Source organism: Choloepus didactylus, chromosome 13 (assembly GCF_015220235.1).
Source record: "Choloepus didactylus isolate mChoDid1 chromosome 13, mChoDid1.pri, whole genome shotgun sequence".
NCBI lineage: Eukaryota > Metazoa > Chordata > Mammalia > Pilosa > Megalonychidae > Choloepus > Choloepus didactylus.
Window position 1 is genome coordinate 39195302 of NC_051319.1, and position 21757 is coordinate 39217058.

At 33.5% G+C, this 21757-nt stretch overlaps 1 protein-coding gene across 1 annotated transcript in view; it reads right to left on the minus strand.

Moving 5' to 3' along the window:
* Positions 1 to 2218: 2218 nt before the first annotated feature.
* The window catches only part of ST8SIA4 (ST8 alpha-N-acetyl-neuraminide alpha-2,8-sialyltransferase 4), a 103616-nt gene continuing 84077 nt past the window's right edge, over positions 2219 to 21757 (minus strand). The window contains 1 exon segment of the mRNA XM_037801045.1: positions 2219 to 6577. Within this exon segment, the coding sequence (XP_037656973.1) occupies positions 6295 to 6577 (283 nt within the window). The 3' untranslated portion in view covers positions 2219 to 6294.

Genomic DNA, 21757 nt, shown 5'->3' on the forward strand with positions numbered 1-21757 from the left:
AAATTTCAGTAAGAACATTTGGATAGAAACCTTATAACTGACCTTTAATGAAAACAGCTATAACCTTTCAGGTTTTAATACAAGGGCAGTCCAGCTTGTATGAAAAAAATACAACCAGAAGAGTTTGGAGAAAGAATTGGCAGTGTTTATCCAGCACCTTTCAAGGGAGAGACACAGATCTGGAAGGCACAGATATTCTTGTCATTGGACATGATTGATTCATTTGGGGGCAAGAATCATTCATTACACTTTCCCAAGGACTAAACAATGTTTCCCTCCTATATATTTACCTTTATTTCTGTGTCATTAAATAGCCATTTATTTGCAAACTTGGTTTTCCAAGGAAGTTGTTGCCAGTAAGAAGCAGCACTGTGATGGTTAAGATGGCAGACTCTGAAGTCAGACAGACTGCTTAGTTTCACAGCCTGTTTCTCTCACTTCTGAACTGTCTGATCTCAGGCAAGCCATTTAACATCTCTGTGTATAAAATGGGGATATTTATGACACCCTCACAGGCTTTTTACTAGGATTAAATCAGTTAATATTTATAAAGTATTTACATCAGTATTTGGCCTAGAAATTGATTCAAAGTCACTGGCCTAAATAAGGACAATATAAGTTTTGTTAAAATGAGAAGGGTGAGATTCGATTGGGCTTATGAATTTTCTGTTACTATGAAAGGGTATTCAATCTCTTTTATATTAAGAGTATCATCCCTTGTGAATTGAGCTTGTTTGATTTACTCCAGAGACTAATAAAGCTTAGAGGAATACAAATCTCATAAACTATCTGGAGAGGACCTGCCTAATCAAAATGAGTAGGTCATTTGACACCTATATTTTAAATTATAGTGTAAAATATTGGGAAAGCATGGAATAATGTAATTTACATTTATATTATAAATCATGTAGTATATTATAGACATGTATATTATTAGGCAAATGGAAATGTATATCCAGTTTCTAATTCTGTGAAATGTTTGATTTAAAGAATAGTATGTTCCAGGACTTCTTAAAATAAGTTTCATGTATATCAAAACTTCAACAATCCAATACAATTGGGAATTTCTGATTAGAAAAGTTTTAATTGTTTTTCATTGTTTCCAGACTTCTCAGAGTTTTCAATAGGCTCTAGTGCCTTATGAATCCAAGAGAGTTTTGTGGAATATGTGAGCAGAGACCATTCTTTTGCAAAGCATCTTGAAGAATAATGTCCTTCAGAGCACACTTTGGAAAGGACTGGGTTCTCATATAAAATAACAAGGCTAAATGGAAACATTTTAGAAAATCAGTCCACAATTTCATGTAATAATACACTTACTCTATTCTAAAATAATAAGTATAAAATCATCATTGACATTAAGTATGAATCATTTTTACCATTGTCTTTTAGAAAATTGATTCAGAATCACCAAAACTCAGAATGAAGGCCAGAAAGCTCTTTCCTGAATCAAAAATGTTATCTGCATTATGCAGTATGATTATATTCCTGGTATAGAGAGGAATGACCCATTGTATACAGATCTTTGAAAGTAAAATATAACTATGCAAATATCAAGAAGATCCATATTCATTAACCATTGTTCATGCTTTAATGTTGGTCTCCAGCAAATACTTCAAAATTGCAGAATGCTGAAAGTAGACACCGTGAAATTATAGTTAATCATTTCTGCAAAAAAAGGTGTTGACTCTGAAAACAAAGAATTGCCAGTTTTAGAAAGCCATGGCAGAATATGTAAACATGCATTTTTTTCAGAATCATCTCCTGGAAGGTGAACTGCAAACAGGAGCAATGGGACCACAGAGCAGTTGAAATCACAAGTCAAAGGGCAAAGAGCAGATGTAAGAGTGTGCAGTGTATAAGGAACTATGGGCCTCTTCAGCCATAAAACTAAAGTGGTCCTCTGATGTGTAGCCAGTGGAGTTATGAACTGAATATAAATGATTGTAATGTGTGTAACATTTCATTCCCTCAACCACAGATAGAATGAAACACTCAGAACATTGTAAAGGACTTCTTCACATTTACTGGGCTTTGGATATTGTTCACATTCCCAGGAACACATTTTAAATGAAATAATTTGCCACAAGTGTACCAATGGCTGGGTCTGAGGGAGGAGAAAGACAACTGCACTAGCAAAAGCTTGTTAAAAATGGCCATCTGATAGTCGACACGTAAAGTGGAACCGAGGGCTTAGATATAAGAGATAGGAGAAATATTGAAAAAAAAAAATTAATTTATTTTACAATTTTACAAATGGTAAAACAGTAATACCCAAGTGCTATGCACAAGCAATAGGGAAACAGTGTTGAACAGAATGAACCTGATGGAATATACCATAACCTTCAACTCCACAAATGGTATAAGAAATACTCAGTAGCAATTATCCTGTGCAGCAATGCAATCTCTGTAAACTCTTTTCTTTTTCCTGTTATATACATTTGAAACACTTGTGCTTTTGCCTACACAAAGAAATGGTATTTATTAAAAAGTGCTACTTAAATGAGAAACAAGGCCTGAAGCCGCAATCTGGAAACCACAACTCAATACATTGCCAGCTTGAAGACAATTTTTTTTTTTTTTTAAGTTTTGGGCATACTCTACCCTTATTGTAACTCTCACAATGAACAACATAGAAATCAGTTTTGAAGTAGTTCCCTCTTAAAGCAGGTTTAGTAACTGAAGTCTCAAAAGAACTTCTTTATTCTAAAATGATGTAAACTCCAGTGGTTCACAGTATAGACCCTGAAGATATTATACAAATTGAGTGTGTGTATATTACAGACCCTGTGCGTATACACACAGATACATATATATATATATATATATATATATAACATTGTATATATGCATCACACATGTCTATTTGTACTATATAGATATACCTATAGCACATATATAATAAAATATCTATTTCTAGGTGGGATTTATTCAGACTTTCCTCAATATGAACAATATTCTTCACTCACTCAATTTTTAAAACATCGATCTATGGATAATGGGTGATGGTAAAACATCCAAACTTTTAGAGATAACCACTAAATATACATAACTCTTTCCACATTCCTTCCACAATTATAGATACTCCCTACAATAACCATGTGAAAACAGTTCTTTTGCAAACCAAATAACACATTATGTGCATTATGATTAACTGGCTCAATTTGAAATAAATAACTTTGTTCACCCTCCTTTCCTGTGCAGTAGGTTACTAACTAGTTGGTATGTACATTACCCATAGCATTGTTTAAATAGATTGCTTCTGTAAGCATATATGTAGAAATACCCATTAGCAATTGATATACAATTCATATGATACACAATATATGAAGACATTTGAATGTCCAGCACCTCTTTCAGAGAGAAAAAAAAAACTTCCACAATAATTTCATCAGTCCTGTGGCTGAATCATTAGATTTGCCAAGAAAATCTGTTACTGATCCATTTTCTTATTTTAGCAACTTACTATTAATTGTAGAGCAGGCTAGATACTGATGATAATGATTCCATGGCCTATTCATGTCAACAGCACAGTAACAAATATGTTGTCTAAAGGACAGGAATAATTTATAATCAGCTGCCTGAACATTGCCAGTTATAAATAGTGAAAAAGAAAAAAAAAATAATTTTCCAACATATGTTATTCACAAAAGAAAAAAAAAACCCAGATATTTTCAGTATGTATTTATAATTTGATTTTGTCATTGTTCCTCATGACCCCTTATGGGTTAAATCGCAATTCTCTTTCTTATTCTTGCTGTCAGCCTTCAATGATCTCCTTGTCCTTTCCTTACAAGAAGGTCTTAGCACAGAGCAAAGGAAGAGGGCAGATGGAGAGGTACACAATAAGGAATGAAATGGTCTTATACAGTTTGTCTTCTTTGAATGCTAAATGCCTTTACTTGAACTCATTCTAGAGTAATGAAAGTTCCCTGAGATGAACAAAAGTAGTCTCAGTCGATACTGAAGCCCTTTTTGATGCAGGACATTTTCAGAACTGGGCAAAGCATTTGGAGAACACAAAGCATAGGGCAACAAAGCAATGTGAAATAGCTAAAAAGGCACTACTCAATGTATAATGAGATCAACAACAATGCACAGAACAGTGGATGGCGGGGATGCTTTACTGTGGCATTTAAAATTGTTTAAATACATTTGTTGAAAAAGCAGTAAAAATGACAGGGTGCCTCACTGCTGCTTTTTAAGACATACTTTGAATGAGTGCCCAGATGGATTTTACCTTTAAGAATTTATTTACTTGCAACTTCTAGGCTTCTATTGAATTTAAATCAAGAGCCTCTGGACCAACTTATCAACTGCAATTAGTCAAAATCAAGGTTCTATAAATCACCTACTTTGGGTTTGTCATGGTTCCTTATGCCCTTTTATGGGTTAAATGGGCCCATTTATGGGTCCTACTAGAAGGAACTCTTCAACTTTACATTCGGAGTATGTGCCTAATTCTTCTAAAAACCAAAATAGGTAAGTGGTTCAATCATAAAAGTACATCAGTTTTGTGCCCATTTTTAGTCATGCATCTCCTTTATGCATTCTATTTTGTTTTCTGAGAGGCACATGAGTTCTCAGAAAATATAATCCTTTGTAACCCAAGGTTCTGCTATATATTTAAAAATAATACCACATATTATTAAAATCATTGAGAATTATACTATATATATATATATATATATATATATATATATTTTTTTTTTTTTTCCCATGCTATTTTTTCTTTCCTCAGACTGCCTTCCCTAAGAAACAAGAAGTTATATAATTTGCTTCAGGCCAAGAGTAGAAGTGGGAATGCAGTGCTTCTGCTTTTCTATTTCTAAAGAAAAAATTTACCATCAGAATTATCTACCAACATAGGGTAAGTACCAGAAAACTGGCATATTGGTCAATTCTGTTATATATTAAAATTTTAATGTCACTTTATTTTATTAATAATGTAATGTTTTTATTTTAAAAACATATTAATGTGATAATGTGACTAAATCTGACTACAGAAAAATATTGGTAAATTTAATTCATTTCAAGTGCAAAATATGTGACACATTCTCATTGTCAACCTCTTAAAATTAATCACCTCTGCTCTGGAACCAACACTCTATTGATGATATTATTTCTGCACTAAGAAATTTAACAATGTTGTAAAAAGCATACAATGTGTCCATTTGAATAATAAGGGGAATATCAAAGAAGGGGAAGTCATATTTCAGCTCTATCAGACTTTAATTCTAAAGGGGAAAATGATTCCACAAAATTATTATGAAATGTCAAATTATACAAGTCTTCATTCAAATAAAAATAAAGTTTGAGTTTAGAAAAATTAAAATATTTAGAGACAAGCTTCACATTAGTAGCATAATAGTATCTTATTAATATATTATTTTCATGAAAGAATAATTTGTTGTGTAGAAGCATCAGTATAATCTTTGGTACCAAAAATACACTTTTCTGTTAATTTTACTGTCTCACATGACATGGAACATCCTTTCTTTAGAATGGCACAAGATTATCAGTGGTACAATTTAGCTGGTACTTTCTACATCCTCAAAAAAAAAAAAAAAAAAAAAAAATTCCAGAGGTTTAGAGTTTGCAAAATAAAACTTTCTTTTAAAAGTCTTTGTGTGATTGCTCTTTAAGAAATAAGAACTTAAAAAATGATTATTTAAAGATTATTTATCTCATTCATATTTATCTTAGAAAGGATTTTAAGCACCCTAATTCCCAAATCAAAAGAGATTCCAGAAAGGAAACAAAAACATAAACAAACAACATAAAATTCAAGATCAGACTCAAGAGTCCTGACTGAAGGCATTTGCTTGAGTTGTTTAATCTTATGGATTTCACTCCTCAAACTGTCTCCATCATTATTTCTGCTTTCAGGGATGGTTTGATTTCCCCAACGGCTAAGTTGTGTTCCTGGGTTTTCCTCTTCTAATGAGCTTGGCTTTGCAGTCGCAGCCCAACAGTGATGAACATATTTGCTTTTTTTGACTAATGATGAATGCATTGTTGGATCTTGTAAACACTACTGATTTTATACATTCAAGCTGTGTTCTCAGTGGAAGTGGCACTTACTAGGACCCTTGAAGTCAAAATATTTAATTTTTAGAGCACTTTGCAGGCATTTCATCAGCTGGTAATGGATTTTTCATAATGTCCTTGATAAACCTTTCAGTTGCTTGGTGGATGCTGAAACTCAGCCTTGGTTAGGATCCTATTTTCAAATCTTGGGAAGCATCTTCAGAAAAGAAGTGCATTTCAGTCCTGTTTGCTTTTAAATGTGCTTTATTGCTTTACACACTTTCCTGTTGTAAGTTTTAGAGCTCCTCTATTATGCAGCACATTTAATGTCTTGAATTCTAATGGCATTCTATGGGGACTTGCATTAGAAAAGTACCTATATTTTAAGTCATCATAGTAATGATATTTGACCACTTTTCCATTCAAATCCTTAGGGAAAGGCCAGAATCCATAGAGATGAATTTCATCACAGAATCGTGTGGCAAGTGTGTACATGAGGAGACCTGTGCTGGGTCTTTTGATAGGAACTTTATTTGTCAGCCAATAACTGTAAAAAAAAAAATAGAAGAGAATTTAGAGAAACACACAAGATATCCTATAACAACTGTACTATGTAGAATTAAAGTAAATAAAATGTAAAATATAACTTTATGGATAACATTAAAAGGATAACTATTAAATTAATATATTTCTTGAGCATTTAGAAAATTCAATACTTAAATTTTACTTTTCTTTATTCTTTATTTTATCGCTTGTCCTTAGAGTCATATAAATAGCTAGAGGACCTAGAATGCTGATTAAATATTACTGTGGAATCACACAATTAAGATGAATTAGCAGCAAACATTTACAAAAAGGCACAATCGTACGGCAGAGATTGAGTAATCCTCCTAAAAAATAAGAACTTGAAACTATGCTACAGGTTCTCAAAATGTCTGATATGTCGATTACAATTCCAAACAAATAAATGCTTTGCCTGTACTATACCAATCATTATTCAACTTCAATTGTCCAAGGCACATGTTACCAAAGCAAATTAAAAATATTGTCACAAATGGAGGACATGATCAACATGGTGATATAAGACATCCCTTGAAAATACCTCTCCAGAGATTCAGCAAATAAAAAGACAATCCCACTTCCTTAAAACTCTGGAGGACAACAGGGACTAGAGAAGGAATCACAAATGCTGAAATGAAGAAAAAGAAAAATATCAGGTAGGAAATTGCCATCTGAGACTGCAGGTTCCATTCCATCCCCTCACCCAGTCCCACATAACTTGGAAGTTCCTCAGAGACAGAGAGGCTGGTCCCTCCCTCCCACCATGGTCACAGACTTTAGAGCCACTTGCTGGAGACTGCTAAGACCCCACATATATGCAGGTACCAAATCCTAAGTCCACAGAGACCCAGGGTGGAATACAAGCCACTTGAGAGTGCTGCCTGCATAAGGCCCTCCACCCTCAGGGGTGGTTGCAATAAGAGAAGCCATGGCTGGAAAGTGGGGCACTCAATCAATCTAGTCTCTGTTGGCTGGACTAACAAAACCAAAACGGACTTTTCTGGAGTGACTCACCTTTCTGGACTAACCCCATCTTGTTCCCCAGGGCAGGATACCCTAAAAAGAGGAGACTGGAGGCAGAAAAGCTCCAGGGAGAGAGATAAAAAGGGGTAGAGGGTTAAATTGAACTGTTGTAACACAAGAGTTTCCCAGAACTGGAAATTGCATAGAAAATGGGGCACTGAGTATGGTGGAGAGAAATTAAACAAATCATATGAGTGGGGCAGAAAATTCTGCACAAAAACAAACAGAACAGAAAATGATTCCTGAAGAAGGCAACGAGAAAAGGAAGCACTCTCCTGGAGGTGAAACAACCATACAAAAAGTGCAATCTCAGAAATTATACCACATATCCAGGGCAGGAAACAGAAGAAGAAGAGCTGAAAAACTGATCAGATAAACATGGGCTGTTCTAAAGGTCTAGAAAAAAGCTGATTAAGCATAAAAGAAGAGCCTTGCCACAAAATCAATTAACAATAAAACCCAAGCAAGAGAAAGAAGCTGACCTTCAGAGTAAACTCATCAAGCTAATCAGATGACTAGACATCAGTAAAAAAATTACAAGCCGTACTAACAAAGAAAAAGATATGGCCCAGTCAAGGGAACAGATTAAAACTTCAGCAGAGACACTGAATTTGGAACAACTAATTAAAACTGTTCAAACAAAACTGCTATATCAATTCAAGGAGGAAAATATGGAAAAAGAGATAAAGGATATTAGGAAGACATTGTGCAAGCATAAAGAATTTGAAAGTATAAAAAGAAAAATAACAGAAATTATCAGGATGAAAAGCACAATAGAAGAGATTAATGCACTAGATGCATACAACAGCAGATATGAACAGGCAGAAGAAAGAATCGGTGAGATAGAAGATAGAACAATTGAAATCTTATAGACAGAAGAACAGATGGAGAAAAAGATAGAAAAAATGAAGCAGTGTCTCAGAGATTTGAGTGACAGCACAAAGTGTGCAAACATGCATGTCATGGATATCCCAGAAGGAGAAAAAAAAGGAAAAGGGGCAGAAAGAATATTTGAGGAAACAATAGCTGAAAATTTCCTTACTATGTTGAAAAACATAAATATATATGCCCAAGAAGTACAACGTACTCTAAACAAAACAAATACTAGTAGACTTACTCCAAAACATATACTAATCAGAATGTCAAAACACAAAGATAAATAGAGAATTCTGAAAGTAGCAAGAGAAAATGATTTGTCATATGCAAGGGATCAGCAACAAGACTAAGCTCCAATTTCTCATCAGAAACCATGGAGGCAAAAAGGCAGTGGTATGATATACAGTATTTAAAGCACTGAAAGAGAAAAAACTGCCAGCCCAAAATTCTTTATCTGGAAAAACTGTCCTTCAAAAATGAGGGAGAGTTTAAAATATTCAGAGATAAATGGAAACTGAGAAAGTTTCATCAAGAGACTTGCCCAAAAAGAAATATAGAATGGAGTTCTGCAAGTGGAAAAGAAAAGACAGGAGGGAGTGTCCTGGAATAACGTGAAGAAATGATTATCAGTAAAGGTAAATAAAGGATTAAAAAAAAGAGAGAAAGACAAAAAAGACATGACATATAAAAACCAAAGGTTAAAATGGCTGAAGTAAGTAATGCCTTTACATAATAACACTGAATGTTAGTGGACTAAACTCCCAATCAGAAGACATAGGCAGAATGGATTAAAAAAAAGCATGATCCAACACACATTGTATACAAGAGACTCAGCTTAGACCCAAAGAAACAAATAGGTTGAAAGTGAAAGGATGGGAAAAGATATTGCATGCAAACAGTAACCAAAAGAGAGCTGGGGTAACTATACTAATATTAGATAAAATAGATTTCAAATGCAATATAAGAGGCAATGAAGGATACTATATATTAATAAAGGGGGCAATCCACCAAGAAGAAATAACAGTCATGAATACTTATGCATTGTGCTGGTTTGAACCTGTTATGTACCCTGTGAAAAAACCATGTTCCTTTAATTCACTCTTGTGGGGGCAAACCTATTGGGGGTGAGATCTTTTGATTAGGTTGTTTCTATGAAGATGTGACCCACCCAATTGTGAGCGGGAACTTTTGATTAGATTAGTTCCATAGACATGTGACCCCACCCATTCAAGGTGGCTCTTAATTAGATTACTGGTCCCCTCTATGAGATGATAAAAGGCAGAGACATTTTGAAGAAAGAGAGAGATGCTTAGAGAAAAAACACCCAGAGACATTTTGGAGAAAGCCATTTTGAAACCAGAACCCAGGAGAAGGACAAGCAGATGTCACCATGTGCCTTCCCATGTGACAGAGGAACCCTGGATGCCTTCTATGAGGAAAGAAGTCTATGCCTTGATGCCTTAATTTGTACATTTTCATGGCCTTAGAACTAATAAATTCCCATTGTTAAAAGCTGGTCCATTTTGGTATGTTGCATGCTGTCAGCTTTAGCAAACCAGAACATGAACCTAACCATATTGCCCCAAAACATGAGGCAAAGACTGGCAAAAATGAAGGGAGAAATATACTTCCTTACCATAATAGTTGGAGACTTAAATACACTACTCTCATCAATAAAACATTTAGAAAGAGGATCAATAAGGAAACACAGTTCTTGAATAATAGGATAAATGATCTAGACCTAACAGACATATACAGAACTTTGTATCCCAAAACAGCAGGATATACAAGGGAAATCAATAAATTTCTTGAGATGAATGAAAAGGAGAACACTACCTATCAAAACTTATGGGATGCATTGAAGGCTGTGTTGAGAAATACATTTATAGCCCTAAATGCCTACATTAAAAAAAAAGAAAAAAGAGATAACACCGAGACCTAACTGCGTACCTTGAGGTACTAGAAGAAGAACAGCAAACTAGGCCCAAAGCAATCAGAAGTAAAGAAATAACAAAGATTTGAGCAGAAAGAAATGGAATTAAGAATAAAAAAATAGAATCAACAAAATGAAAAGATGGTTCTTTGAAAAGAGCGATAAAATTGGCAAACCTTTAGCTAGACAGACAAAGAAAAAAATAGAGACAATGTAAATAAATAAAATCAGAAATGAGAGTAGGACATACTCCAGATACCACAGAAATAAAAAGGATCATAAGAGAATACTAGAAGCAACTGTATGCCAACAAATTAGACAATCTAGATGAAAGGGACAAACTCTGAAACACATGAATGACATACACTGACTCTAGAAGAAATAGAAGACCTCAACAGATCAATTAAAAATAAAGAGGCTGAATCAGTCCTCAAAAATCTCCCAACAAAGAAAAGCCCAGGACCAGATGTGTTCACAGGTGAATTCCACCAATCATTCCAAGAAGAATTAATACCAATTGTGTTCAAACTCTTCCAAAAAATTGAACAGGAGGGAACACTACTTACTCATTCTATGAGGTCAACCTCACCCTAATATCAAAGCCACATAAAGAAAGATACAAGAAAAGAAAATTTCAGACCAATTTCTCATATGAATATAGATGCAAAAATCCTCAACAAAAAAACTTGCATATTAAATACAACAGTCATTAAAAGAATTATACACCATTATCAAGTGGATTTTATTCCAGGTATGCAAGGGTGGTTCAGCATAAGAAAATTAATTAATGTAATACACAACAGTAACAAAATGAAGGAGAAAAACCACATGACCATCTTGATTGATGCAGAAAAGGCTTTTGACAAAATCCTGCTTTCTTTCTTGATAAAAACACTTTGAAAAATAGGAATATAAGGAAACTTCCTCAACATGATGAAGGACATATATGAAAAACCCACAGCTAAGATTGCACTCCGTGGCAAGAGAATGAAAGCTTTCCCTCTAAGATCGGGGCATCTGAAAGGATGCTCACTATGCCTATTGTTATTCAGTATTCTGCTGGAAGTTCTAGCTGGAGCCCTTAGGGAAGAAAAAGAAATAAAAGACATTGAAATTGTAAAGGAAGAAGTAAAACTTTCCCTATTTGCAGATGACATGATCCTATATATAAAAAGCCCTGAAAAATCTATAAAAAGCTACTAGAGATAATAAATGAGTAAGGCAAAGTGGTGGGAAAAGAGATCAACCCACCAAAACCAGTGTGTTTCTATACACTAGTAACAATCTGAGGAGGAAATCAAGAAAAAAAAAATCCATTTAAAATAGCAACTACAAGAATCAAATATCCAGGAATAAATTTAACCAAGGATGTAAGGGACCTGTACACAGAAAAAATTGCAAAAAGAAACTGAAGACTGAAAGAAATAGAAGGACATTGCGTATTTGTGGATTGGAAAATTAAACATTGTTATGATGTCAATTCTACTCAAATTGATTACAGATTCAATGCAATCCCAATCAAAATTTCAGCAGCCTACTTTGCAGAAATGGAAAAGTCAATTAACAAAATTATTTGGAAAGGTAAGGTACCCTGAACAGTCAAAAACATCTTGAAAAAGAAGAATGAAGTTGGAGAACAGTGGTCAAAACAGCATGGTACGGGCCTAAGGATCGATATTATCTGTCTCACAGCTTTTATAAATGGATCAAATGGCTCACAATGGATCAAAGACCTAAATATAAGAACTAGGAATATAAAACTCCTAGAAGGAAACATAGAGAAGTGTCTTCAAGGTGTTATTCTAGGCAATGTTTTCTTAGACTTTACAGCCAAAGCACAAGCAATGAAAGAAAAAAAATAGATAAATGGGACCTCCACAAAATTAATAACTTTTGTGCATCAAAGGACTCAGTTATGAAAGTGAAAAGACAACTTACCAAATGGGAGAAAATATTTGGAAACCACATATCTGATAAGGGTTTAATATCCAGAATATATAAAGAAATCCTACAACTCAAGATGAACAAGACAAAAAAAAAAAAAAAAATTAAAAATGGGCAAAAGAATAGATGTTTCTCCAAAGAGGAAATATAAATGGCTAAAAAGCACATGAAAAGGTACTTAACATCACCAGCTTTTAACAAAATAAAAATCAAAACCACAATGAGATATCATTTCACACCCACTAGAACGGCCATTATTTTTTAAAAACAAACCTACAAGTTTTGGAGAGCTGCGGAAAAATAGGAACACTCATTTATTGCTGGTGGGAATGTAAAATGGTGCAGCCACTTGTGGAAGATAGTTTGGCAGTTCCTCAGGAAGCTAAGTATAGAATTACTATATGATCCGGCAATCCCTTCACTAGGTATATACCCAGAAGAACTGAAAAGAGGGACTCAGACTAATATTTATACACCAATGTTCAATGTAGCATTATTCAGAATTGCCAAAGGATGGAAGCAACCCAAGCGTCCATCAACTGATGAACAGATCAACAAAATGTGGTATATACATTTCAATGGAATATTATTCAGCCGTAATTAAGAAGGAAGTCCTTATGCATGTGACAACATGGATAAACCTTGAGAACATTATGCTGAGTGAAATAAGCCAGACACAAAAGGACAAATAATGTATGATCTCACTGATGAACTAATTATAATAAGCAAGCTCATAGAGTTAGAATCTAGAATATGAGTTACCAGGAGATAGATTGGGGTAAAAGAATGGGTAGTTGATGCTTAACTTGTATAGAATTTCTCTTTAGGTTGATGGTAAAGGTTTGGAAATGGATGGTGGTGGTGTTAGCACATTATTCTGAGTGTAATCAACAGCACTGAACTACAGAGGTGAATGTAGTTAAAAGGAGAAACTTTAGGATGTATGTATTATTAGAGTAAAAATTAAAAGATTGGTGTATAATTTTACTGGACTGTACAACACAGTGAACCCTATTGTAGACAATGCACTGTATAGTTAATAGTACAGGTATAAGAATGTTGTTTCATGAATTATAACAAATGTACGATACTAATACAAGGTGTTAATACTAGGGTGGTATATGGGTACAAATACACCTAATATATAGATAATAGTACAATTTTAATCATCTTTCATTGATTGTAACAAAAGTAACTACTGTTTAAAAATAGTACAATTATAAAAAGGTCCTGCCATCAATTGTAACAAATATTCCGCACCAATGAAAGGTATTGGTGGTGGGATGGTATATGGGAATCCTATATTTTATGCATGATTGTTTTATAATCCCACGACTTCTCTAATTAAAAGAAAATCACAACCAACATAAGAACAAAAAAGATAAATAAAATAAAAGTGTAAAATAATTGCTAAATGTTGTGTAATTTAACATTTTGTTAAACAGGTATAATATACTTAGTGTTGATAAACATAATATGCTATTCATTTGCAAAGGCAATAAAATTCTCCAATATATTCAGATCCATCACTGTTTTTAGATTTTGTTTGCCTGGAAAACATGCAAACTCACAAGATAATCATCACCTCTGGAGGTAAGGGGTTTTCCAGTCTTTCTTGGCATATTCATTTCCTTCAAGCTGTGCAACCAGCTAAAAGAGGAAGGGTGTGGATTTTCTCCTACTTTCAAAGTTTTCCAATTATAAATAGAATAAATTTTACAGTATTGTTGGGTTTTTTTTTTTTACATTTATTTTATTTCACTTTACTACATTTAGGGAAATTTATGCCCTGAAATCCAAATGTAAGAGAAGATTATACAAGGTAGTTTGTAGTCTTTTTGTCTTTAATCCACTCACATTAGATTTTATATATTATTTTTTACTATTTTATAAGCTTCTATGAAACTTTTCATGTGAGACTGAAGTGAAATGCGGTAAAAAAAAAAAAAAAAAAAAACCTTAAAATGTTATTTGACTTCATTTGCTTGAAAAAATGTTGGACTCTCAAACATTACTACAAAAATCCAAAACGGGAAATACCCCTAACTATTATCCCTTCCTATTCTTTTAATTCATCTTTTCCCTTTTTTTCCCCAACTATGATCTGTCTTTCACATTTTGTATTTTTCTAATTTTATGCAGGTCATGGTACTAAATGTTCTAAGCAATGTGAAATGTTTTACATATCTTTTGTTATATAAACTGTTTTGAGAAGCTTGTTCTGAGTAAAGAAGATTCATAAAGAATTTTCAGAGGATAACATCTTAGAATTTGCTCACAACACAAGGTAGCTGAATGAGCAAAAACCATAACCCATATATTCAGATCTTGAAGAAACCACAGACATTGATTCCATGCAACGATAATGCCTATCTACCATTTGAAAGCTTTGAAGAGACTATGATATATTCTGAAACACTATGGCTCCAAGAAGCAGGTTTTCTTAAAATGAAACCACGATCATAGGAAAATTTGATGGGTACAATCTGTGTACATTTACACATGTCAGTTGATAAAGTTGGTTAATTTATAAATGCATTTATATATTTTTAAAGTAAGTGAAGCAAGCCCAAGCTCAATCAAAAAAGAAATTATTATTTCCATCAAGAATGTAAATGATTGGGAAGAGTCATGCAGTATTAAAGTTACATTGAATTATCTTATTTCTAAAGTGAGAAAACAAACAGGAAATAATATTGTGCTATATTATTTGCATGGGACTCCAAGATTACATTATATGTGACTCTACTATCACATTGCAAATTAATGCTTTTCATTTCCTAATTCTGGAGAGATCTCCTGGAAGCCTATTTAACCATGGTTGGTCATAGACAAAACATCAAAGAAATTTTTATATGAAATACAAATAAGCAACTGCAATATTAGAAAGAAATATCAGAAAGAAAGACAGCAAAGTTACTGGTTCTAAATGTTTCAAAAACTGTATTATAAATATATAATCAGTCAACATTTCTTGATCCCAGGGCATCATATGGGATACCACAAACAGAAAATAGATAAGGTCGTGCTTTTACCCTCAAATAGCTAACATTTAAAAACAGAGTTGGGCAAATGAGCATTATACAGATGTCAGTCCATCCAAAAGAAAATACAGAATAGAAAAACCTAAGTCCTGGGAAAATTCTCAACTCTGTAATGTAACTGCAGTGAGGAATTTACAAAGGAAATAAATTTGTGAAGGTTTTTAAGAAAAATTTTATACTTGGGATATTAATTACAATTGTGCATTTGAAAATTAAACTCTGATCACAAAGTATTTTATTTAAAAATAACAGATAGAGAGGCTTTTGGAACTTGTGGTCTTGGCCCAAATAAATTATTCTATACAATTCAAATAATGGTTTCAATTAACTTTGTTTCAGAAATGCTAACAGAAGAATAAATTTATTTGTGATGTTTGGCTTACTACAATTTGAATAATTACAAAGAAAAATTCCTATTTGTCAAGACAATTTTGGAGAAGCAACGCAAAATAAATCCCACATTCCTGTTGATTTGTAAAAACACATCACAGAATCACAGTCCAAATGTGGCAACTAAATTGAAATAAAATCTTAACGCAGGTCGAGAACTAAAGCCACGAGTAATATTCTATAAAATAATAATATTAAAAAAACACAAACCTGATGATTGAATAGAGCCTTAAGAGTTTACTATGTGCTTATTATAAATTTAATGTCATCTTTAGTGTTGTTTAAGGCAATATAAACTGTTGAGATTTGGTATTTCCTAAGCACACATTCTATATGTGAAATGAACACAATGGACATTTTTTTTTATTCTATTAGCATAATCAGTTAAAGGATACCTGTCAAATTTACAAGCCAAAGCCCAGAGTACAATATTAAAATCTATATTGAAAGCATCTACTTATATACAAGCTGACATCTAAAAAGAAATTTCTCATGAGGAGGCTATCAAAAGTAGGAAGAATATCAGCTTAAGTTTTTAAACCTAATTAGAAAAAATTACATTTAAAATAGTGCATTGGTAAAATAATGAAATGTGCAGACTCTACTTAAGTATAAGGTGTTCTAAATTTTTATCTCAAATTCATGTCAGTTATAGTTTTAAAATATAGCAATGTTTACATTTCAGGAATTAATTTAATTTTCACATATGCCTTCATTTTTCATGGAAAGGGATTTTTAAAATTATAAAATCAGTGACAGCTTCTTATAAAAATGGGAAGTAAAAAGAAATACATGAGTAAGGAAAATTTTGCCCCAAATCCAACCACATAGAGATAATTACTGTTAAAACTTGCTGCATACTTTTTTTTCTCTGCCTGTTTTGGATCTTGATATATATTACAACCATTCATAGATTTACATAGCACATTTTTCATCAGGTAGGCTAAGTTTTATTTCTGATATATTTCTGTCCCTCCCTCCCTCCCTTCCTTCCTTCCTTCTTGTCTTAATATTGTAATGCTCTGACCTGTTATATGAAACAAACTCGGATTTTGTTCTTGCTAAGTAAGATGCCTTATTGACACTTCCTACAACATGTAAGTCCCGTTTCTTACTTCAGAATCCCTAGAATTTTACCCACGAAATCAGTGTGCTATAGAAGGTAGACAAACATCATGTTTATACTCAGAAGACTTGAGTTTGAATGTTTGATATAATACTTATTAGCCATAAGCCCTTGGGAAAACCACTTTCTTGGACCTTGGTTAATAACACTTAACATGTAAAGTTGTTGTGATAGTGTAAAGGTGATAGGAAGTGTGAAAGAACAAAGCTTAAATTTTGACATCATAATGCTAGCTGAATCTCAAGATATCCCAAACAATCCATTCTTCAATCCCATTTTCAAATCCCACCCTTGCTTGCAGGCTTCTTTAGCCAGATAATGGCTGGACATCACTTAATCTCTATGGACATGTTTCCTTAGTTGGAAAACCAAAGACTTTTGATTCTATGATTTGAGGTTTCCTCTATCTAGAAGATTCTGTTTTCGTTTCAGATCTTCTCTCCACAAAACTACACATTCTCTGAGAAAAGAAACTGTGATGTATTCTTACTCTGGCTCTTCTTCCTCCATCCCATTCCATTCCTTTTCATTTCTTTCCACTTTTAATATGTTGCAATGCAAAGACAGTAGTTAATAAATGCTTCTTGATTTGAAAGCCAGCAATCTTTTAGATTTTATCTCATAATCAAATCAGGTAATAATCACCTGATGAGCCAAAATGGCTGCTTATTTCAAGCAACAAAAGTTTTACTAAGAAAAACAAAACAAAACAAAAATTATGTTCAGGACCTTTTCATACACTGATGAGACTTCACCACACTTAGATTTCACTCAGTGATCAAACTTCAAACACTCAACAATATATTGGCAACCAAGGAATATTAATTTGCATCTATATTTAAATAAAGGAGTCAAAAATGTTAGAAGTAGAGATTTCTTCATCTTAAAATATCATTCTTTTTCCAAAAATCAGATTTGACAATTTCTAGAAGAATTTGAATATAGAGGATGGAAGTCAACTGTGCCAAGAGTTACTTTAATGTCACAATATATGCAAAGTTCCCATTCATGAGACCAGAGATGCTTTTATCAGGAAAGTGAGACAAAGAACATAACATAATATACCTTTGTATGATTAATCCAGAGGATTTGCCTCTATTTCATCTTTCATATCTATCTTCCCACAACTGAGCTTGTGTTTGGTGAAATGAACATAACACTACTTCTGGTTGTAATACATGCTGATAGTAATTTGAAACATTATAAAAGAATTAGCCTTTTACAGTTCATCTTTTCAGGATACATCTGCATCTCCACAGTCCTCTACCCCACACCAGAAAGCTCAGAGAGTACATCCATGATATCACAACATGGAGAAATAAATATACATTTTAAGAGATTCCTCCATATTTTCAAATATGTTTGGTTTCTTCTTAGGAGGATGATATGCAATAGGCTATATAATATAAAACTTAAGGCAGTCATCACTGGGGATTTTGAGATGGAATCTTTCTGCTTTTTGCTGTTTTTTTTTTTTTTTCAGCTGTTGTAATAGTCCTTTCATTGTACCACAAACCTTTAGTATCCTACATAACATGAATTTATTCTTTAAAAGTGAATAAAGCATTTTTATTTTGAAACTATTTTGGTAAAGTACATGAAACCTTTTAAGATAATGAGATGTCTTGTGTTGCCACAAAAGCAGGGTTGGCAATAATTTCTTTGAAGTAAAAAAAAGGAACTTCTAGCACAGTACTCGCCAGGAAATTCAACCTAGCATCAAATTAATCCCTGTATTATTCCAGATGTGCAAGAAGGGAGAGGTCTTAACTCTACTTAGGGACAGAGACATATATTCAATGTCATTTGGCAAGCTAAGAGTTGATTCAGGGGTAAATAAATACATAAATAAATAAGAAAAAGCGATTTATTAAGAGGTAGCTACAAAAATAATAATGTATTGAGTGTTTGTAGTGGATCAGGCATAGGGTTAAGAGTTTCATATGCATTTTTTTTTCCATTTAATCCTCAACACAAACCTGTGAGATAGATGTTATTTCACAGATGAGGACACACGCAGAGGCTTGGGGAGGTTAAATAACAAGTTCAAGATCCCATAGATTATAGGTGACAGGACCAGGAATTAAGCCCACTTCTGCCTGCTCCAGTAATTTCAATTTTATCTAACAAGGAATTGGATACTTTAACTTCTCAATAGCATTCAGTTTGGAATAGGAAGTCCTTGGGATTATTTTCAATACAGAGTCCATGGGGGAAAAATACAGATCTGTTTGGTGTTGTGATGATTAGCAATTTGGTCTCAATTGTGCTGTGCTTTACATAGGGAGTTTTTGTGTCCTTTGCTTTTTCAGAATTAAGTATAAACTGACAAGTATATAGGACACAGTTTTTCCATGTATACTTTCAAGAGTGTTTGATGTCATAAGATGATTTCGTGGTTTCAGTACATAACGTACTTAACCACACTGCAAATGCCAAAGACGGTGACTTAGAATCCAAGGGTGAGGGTTTCCACACAGACCTGAATAATGCTTCTTAAAGTATTTTGACGTGTCATCGAAATGAAAGCAGAAATTCATAACCTCAAGAGGTGAATTAGTCAATACTTTTTTCGATGTGCCCTTTGTATGTTAACCTCTGCGTTTAAGTAAGTGATAAAAATAGAAATAGAAAATCTCTTCTACAGATTCCCTTTAGAGTATACATGCAAAAAAAAAAAAGTGGTTCATTGAACATCATAAGCTTAATTTACTGGAGGCATAGAAGACTCATGGCGTGGAGGAGGGAATTGGGATACAGTTTTAGCCCCCAATAATGTCTATATTCTATTTGTGCATATGCTATTTGATGACTACTGTGGAGATTAGGCTTTGACCTTATCTCTGAATTTCACCCCTCATCTTTCCATCTGGCCATGTACATTGTCAGTTTGAGTGTAGATACAGTGATAAAGCTTTCTAGAACTAACCTACACCATATTGCTTTTGCCAAGCATCTCACATTTAATTAGTGAACACATAACTCTTGTTATTATACTGGTGATTCCACTTCATACTCACAGTTTCAAAGTACTTTCACGTGGTCTTCATAAAATTCTATGGCTTATGCTACAGCACATATTATTTTCCCTATTTCACAAAGGCTGAAATTATGGCCCATAAATTAAAATAACTTGCCCATGTTTATTCAGTCAGTGTGTTGCACATTGGTGTGCTAGTAAATGTCTAGCAACAGATATTGAGTGGGAGAGAGAGAGGGAGGCTCATGTGTAGCATTTACCAATTTCTTTGGTGTAAATATTCCCAGCACACCTGATTTCAAGCTACCAACCTGATATCATTGGACTCTGAGCTGGGAAGGGATGGCACAGTAAGCAAGCCAATGCAAGCTGACTCCTGCACACCACTGCCTATAGAGAATAGATAGAAAATATACTTCTTGCCCATAGCTCCATAAGCTTTGAACAAAAAATTTAACATCAAAGAACCTTTCCTTTGAAGAATTCCTAGGTATTAGTTATACATTTATACACCATTTGGAAATAGAAAAGACAATGCTATCCCTTTCATCTTTGAAAAGACAGCTTAACTACGCATTGATAGAAGAGTTCAACATAATCATCTAATGAAAGTAGAAAGAGAATGAATGAATAATGCTTCTATTTTTTTCTCTTATGACACTTAGTATGGTGTTGGACACACAGTAGGTATTTAATGCATGCGTATTTAACTTTTTCTTGCCAGTATTTAAAAAAGATTTGTAGTGTTAAAACTGGAGCATACTCATGACTTAATCTGTGAGTGAAAATATTCTGTAGTGGGGAAAGCATTGGAAAAGCTGTGGTCTTGGCTTTGCTCTACCTTAAACTACAATTTTTGGCAGACCATTTAAATATTTGCAGCTTCAGTTTATGCACTGACAAAACGAGTTTCTTTATATGGTTTCCTCTACATCTAAAACTCTCATTTGTAAAAGGTCACAAGTAATCTGTATCTGATTTAGGAAAAATGAGAGAACATTCAGCTGTAGCACTAGTCTAATCTTTAGCACATACTTGTAGTTACTGACTACTCCTACTTTTATGATGTGCGATATGACATAACATGTAGTATTTCTCTTCAATCACATTATAGAACTGTTCGTTAAAGTCATCCCTGCTGAAAAACTTTCAGTATCATTTCTAGGTTCCTCCTGTAATTCTTGTTACTAAGGGTCACAGCAATATCTTCTCCACTTAAATTCATAGTAGATTGATCCACTATAATTTCAGAAATAAAGCAATGGAAGAGAATGCTGTCACAGGAAAATGAAATCTTGCTGTACAATGAGAAAAAAATAAACAAAATAAATATAAGTTATCCTCAAAACTTTATTTACTATGTCAGAAACCTGATTGGAATTAAAATGGCTCTCTACAAAACCACATGAATGATCCAAATCATCATATGTTGGCTAGTTTTGAGGGAAGGAGTATTTAAAAAAATGTATAGTCACAATAGATGAATTCCAACTGTATTTAAGAAAATATCTTTGGTACTTCTCAAAGTTAATGTTTAAAAACTTGAACTGGTACATAGAAGCCATAGCAAAATGAAGTAGATGTCATACTTTGGGTTTCAATGACCTTCTCTTTTAACAAGTGAATTCTGAGAGACAACTGAAAATGATATCTAAACTTCAAGAATGAGGAAGTGATGATGCCTGAAAGGTGAAGTACTGGATACGTATAAGGGGGATGGTCTTTTGAAGCATGATGAGGGAATTAAATGAGGTTAATGTTAAAATACCTCGTATATGACCCTTAAAAGATTGAATCATTTCTCGAGAAATCAAAAACTTTACACTTTTCTTCCTATAATTGAAATGAAA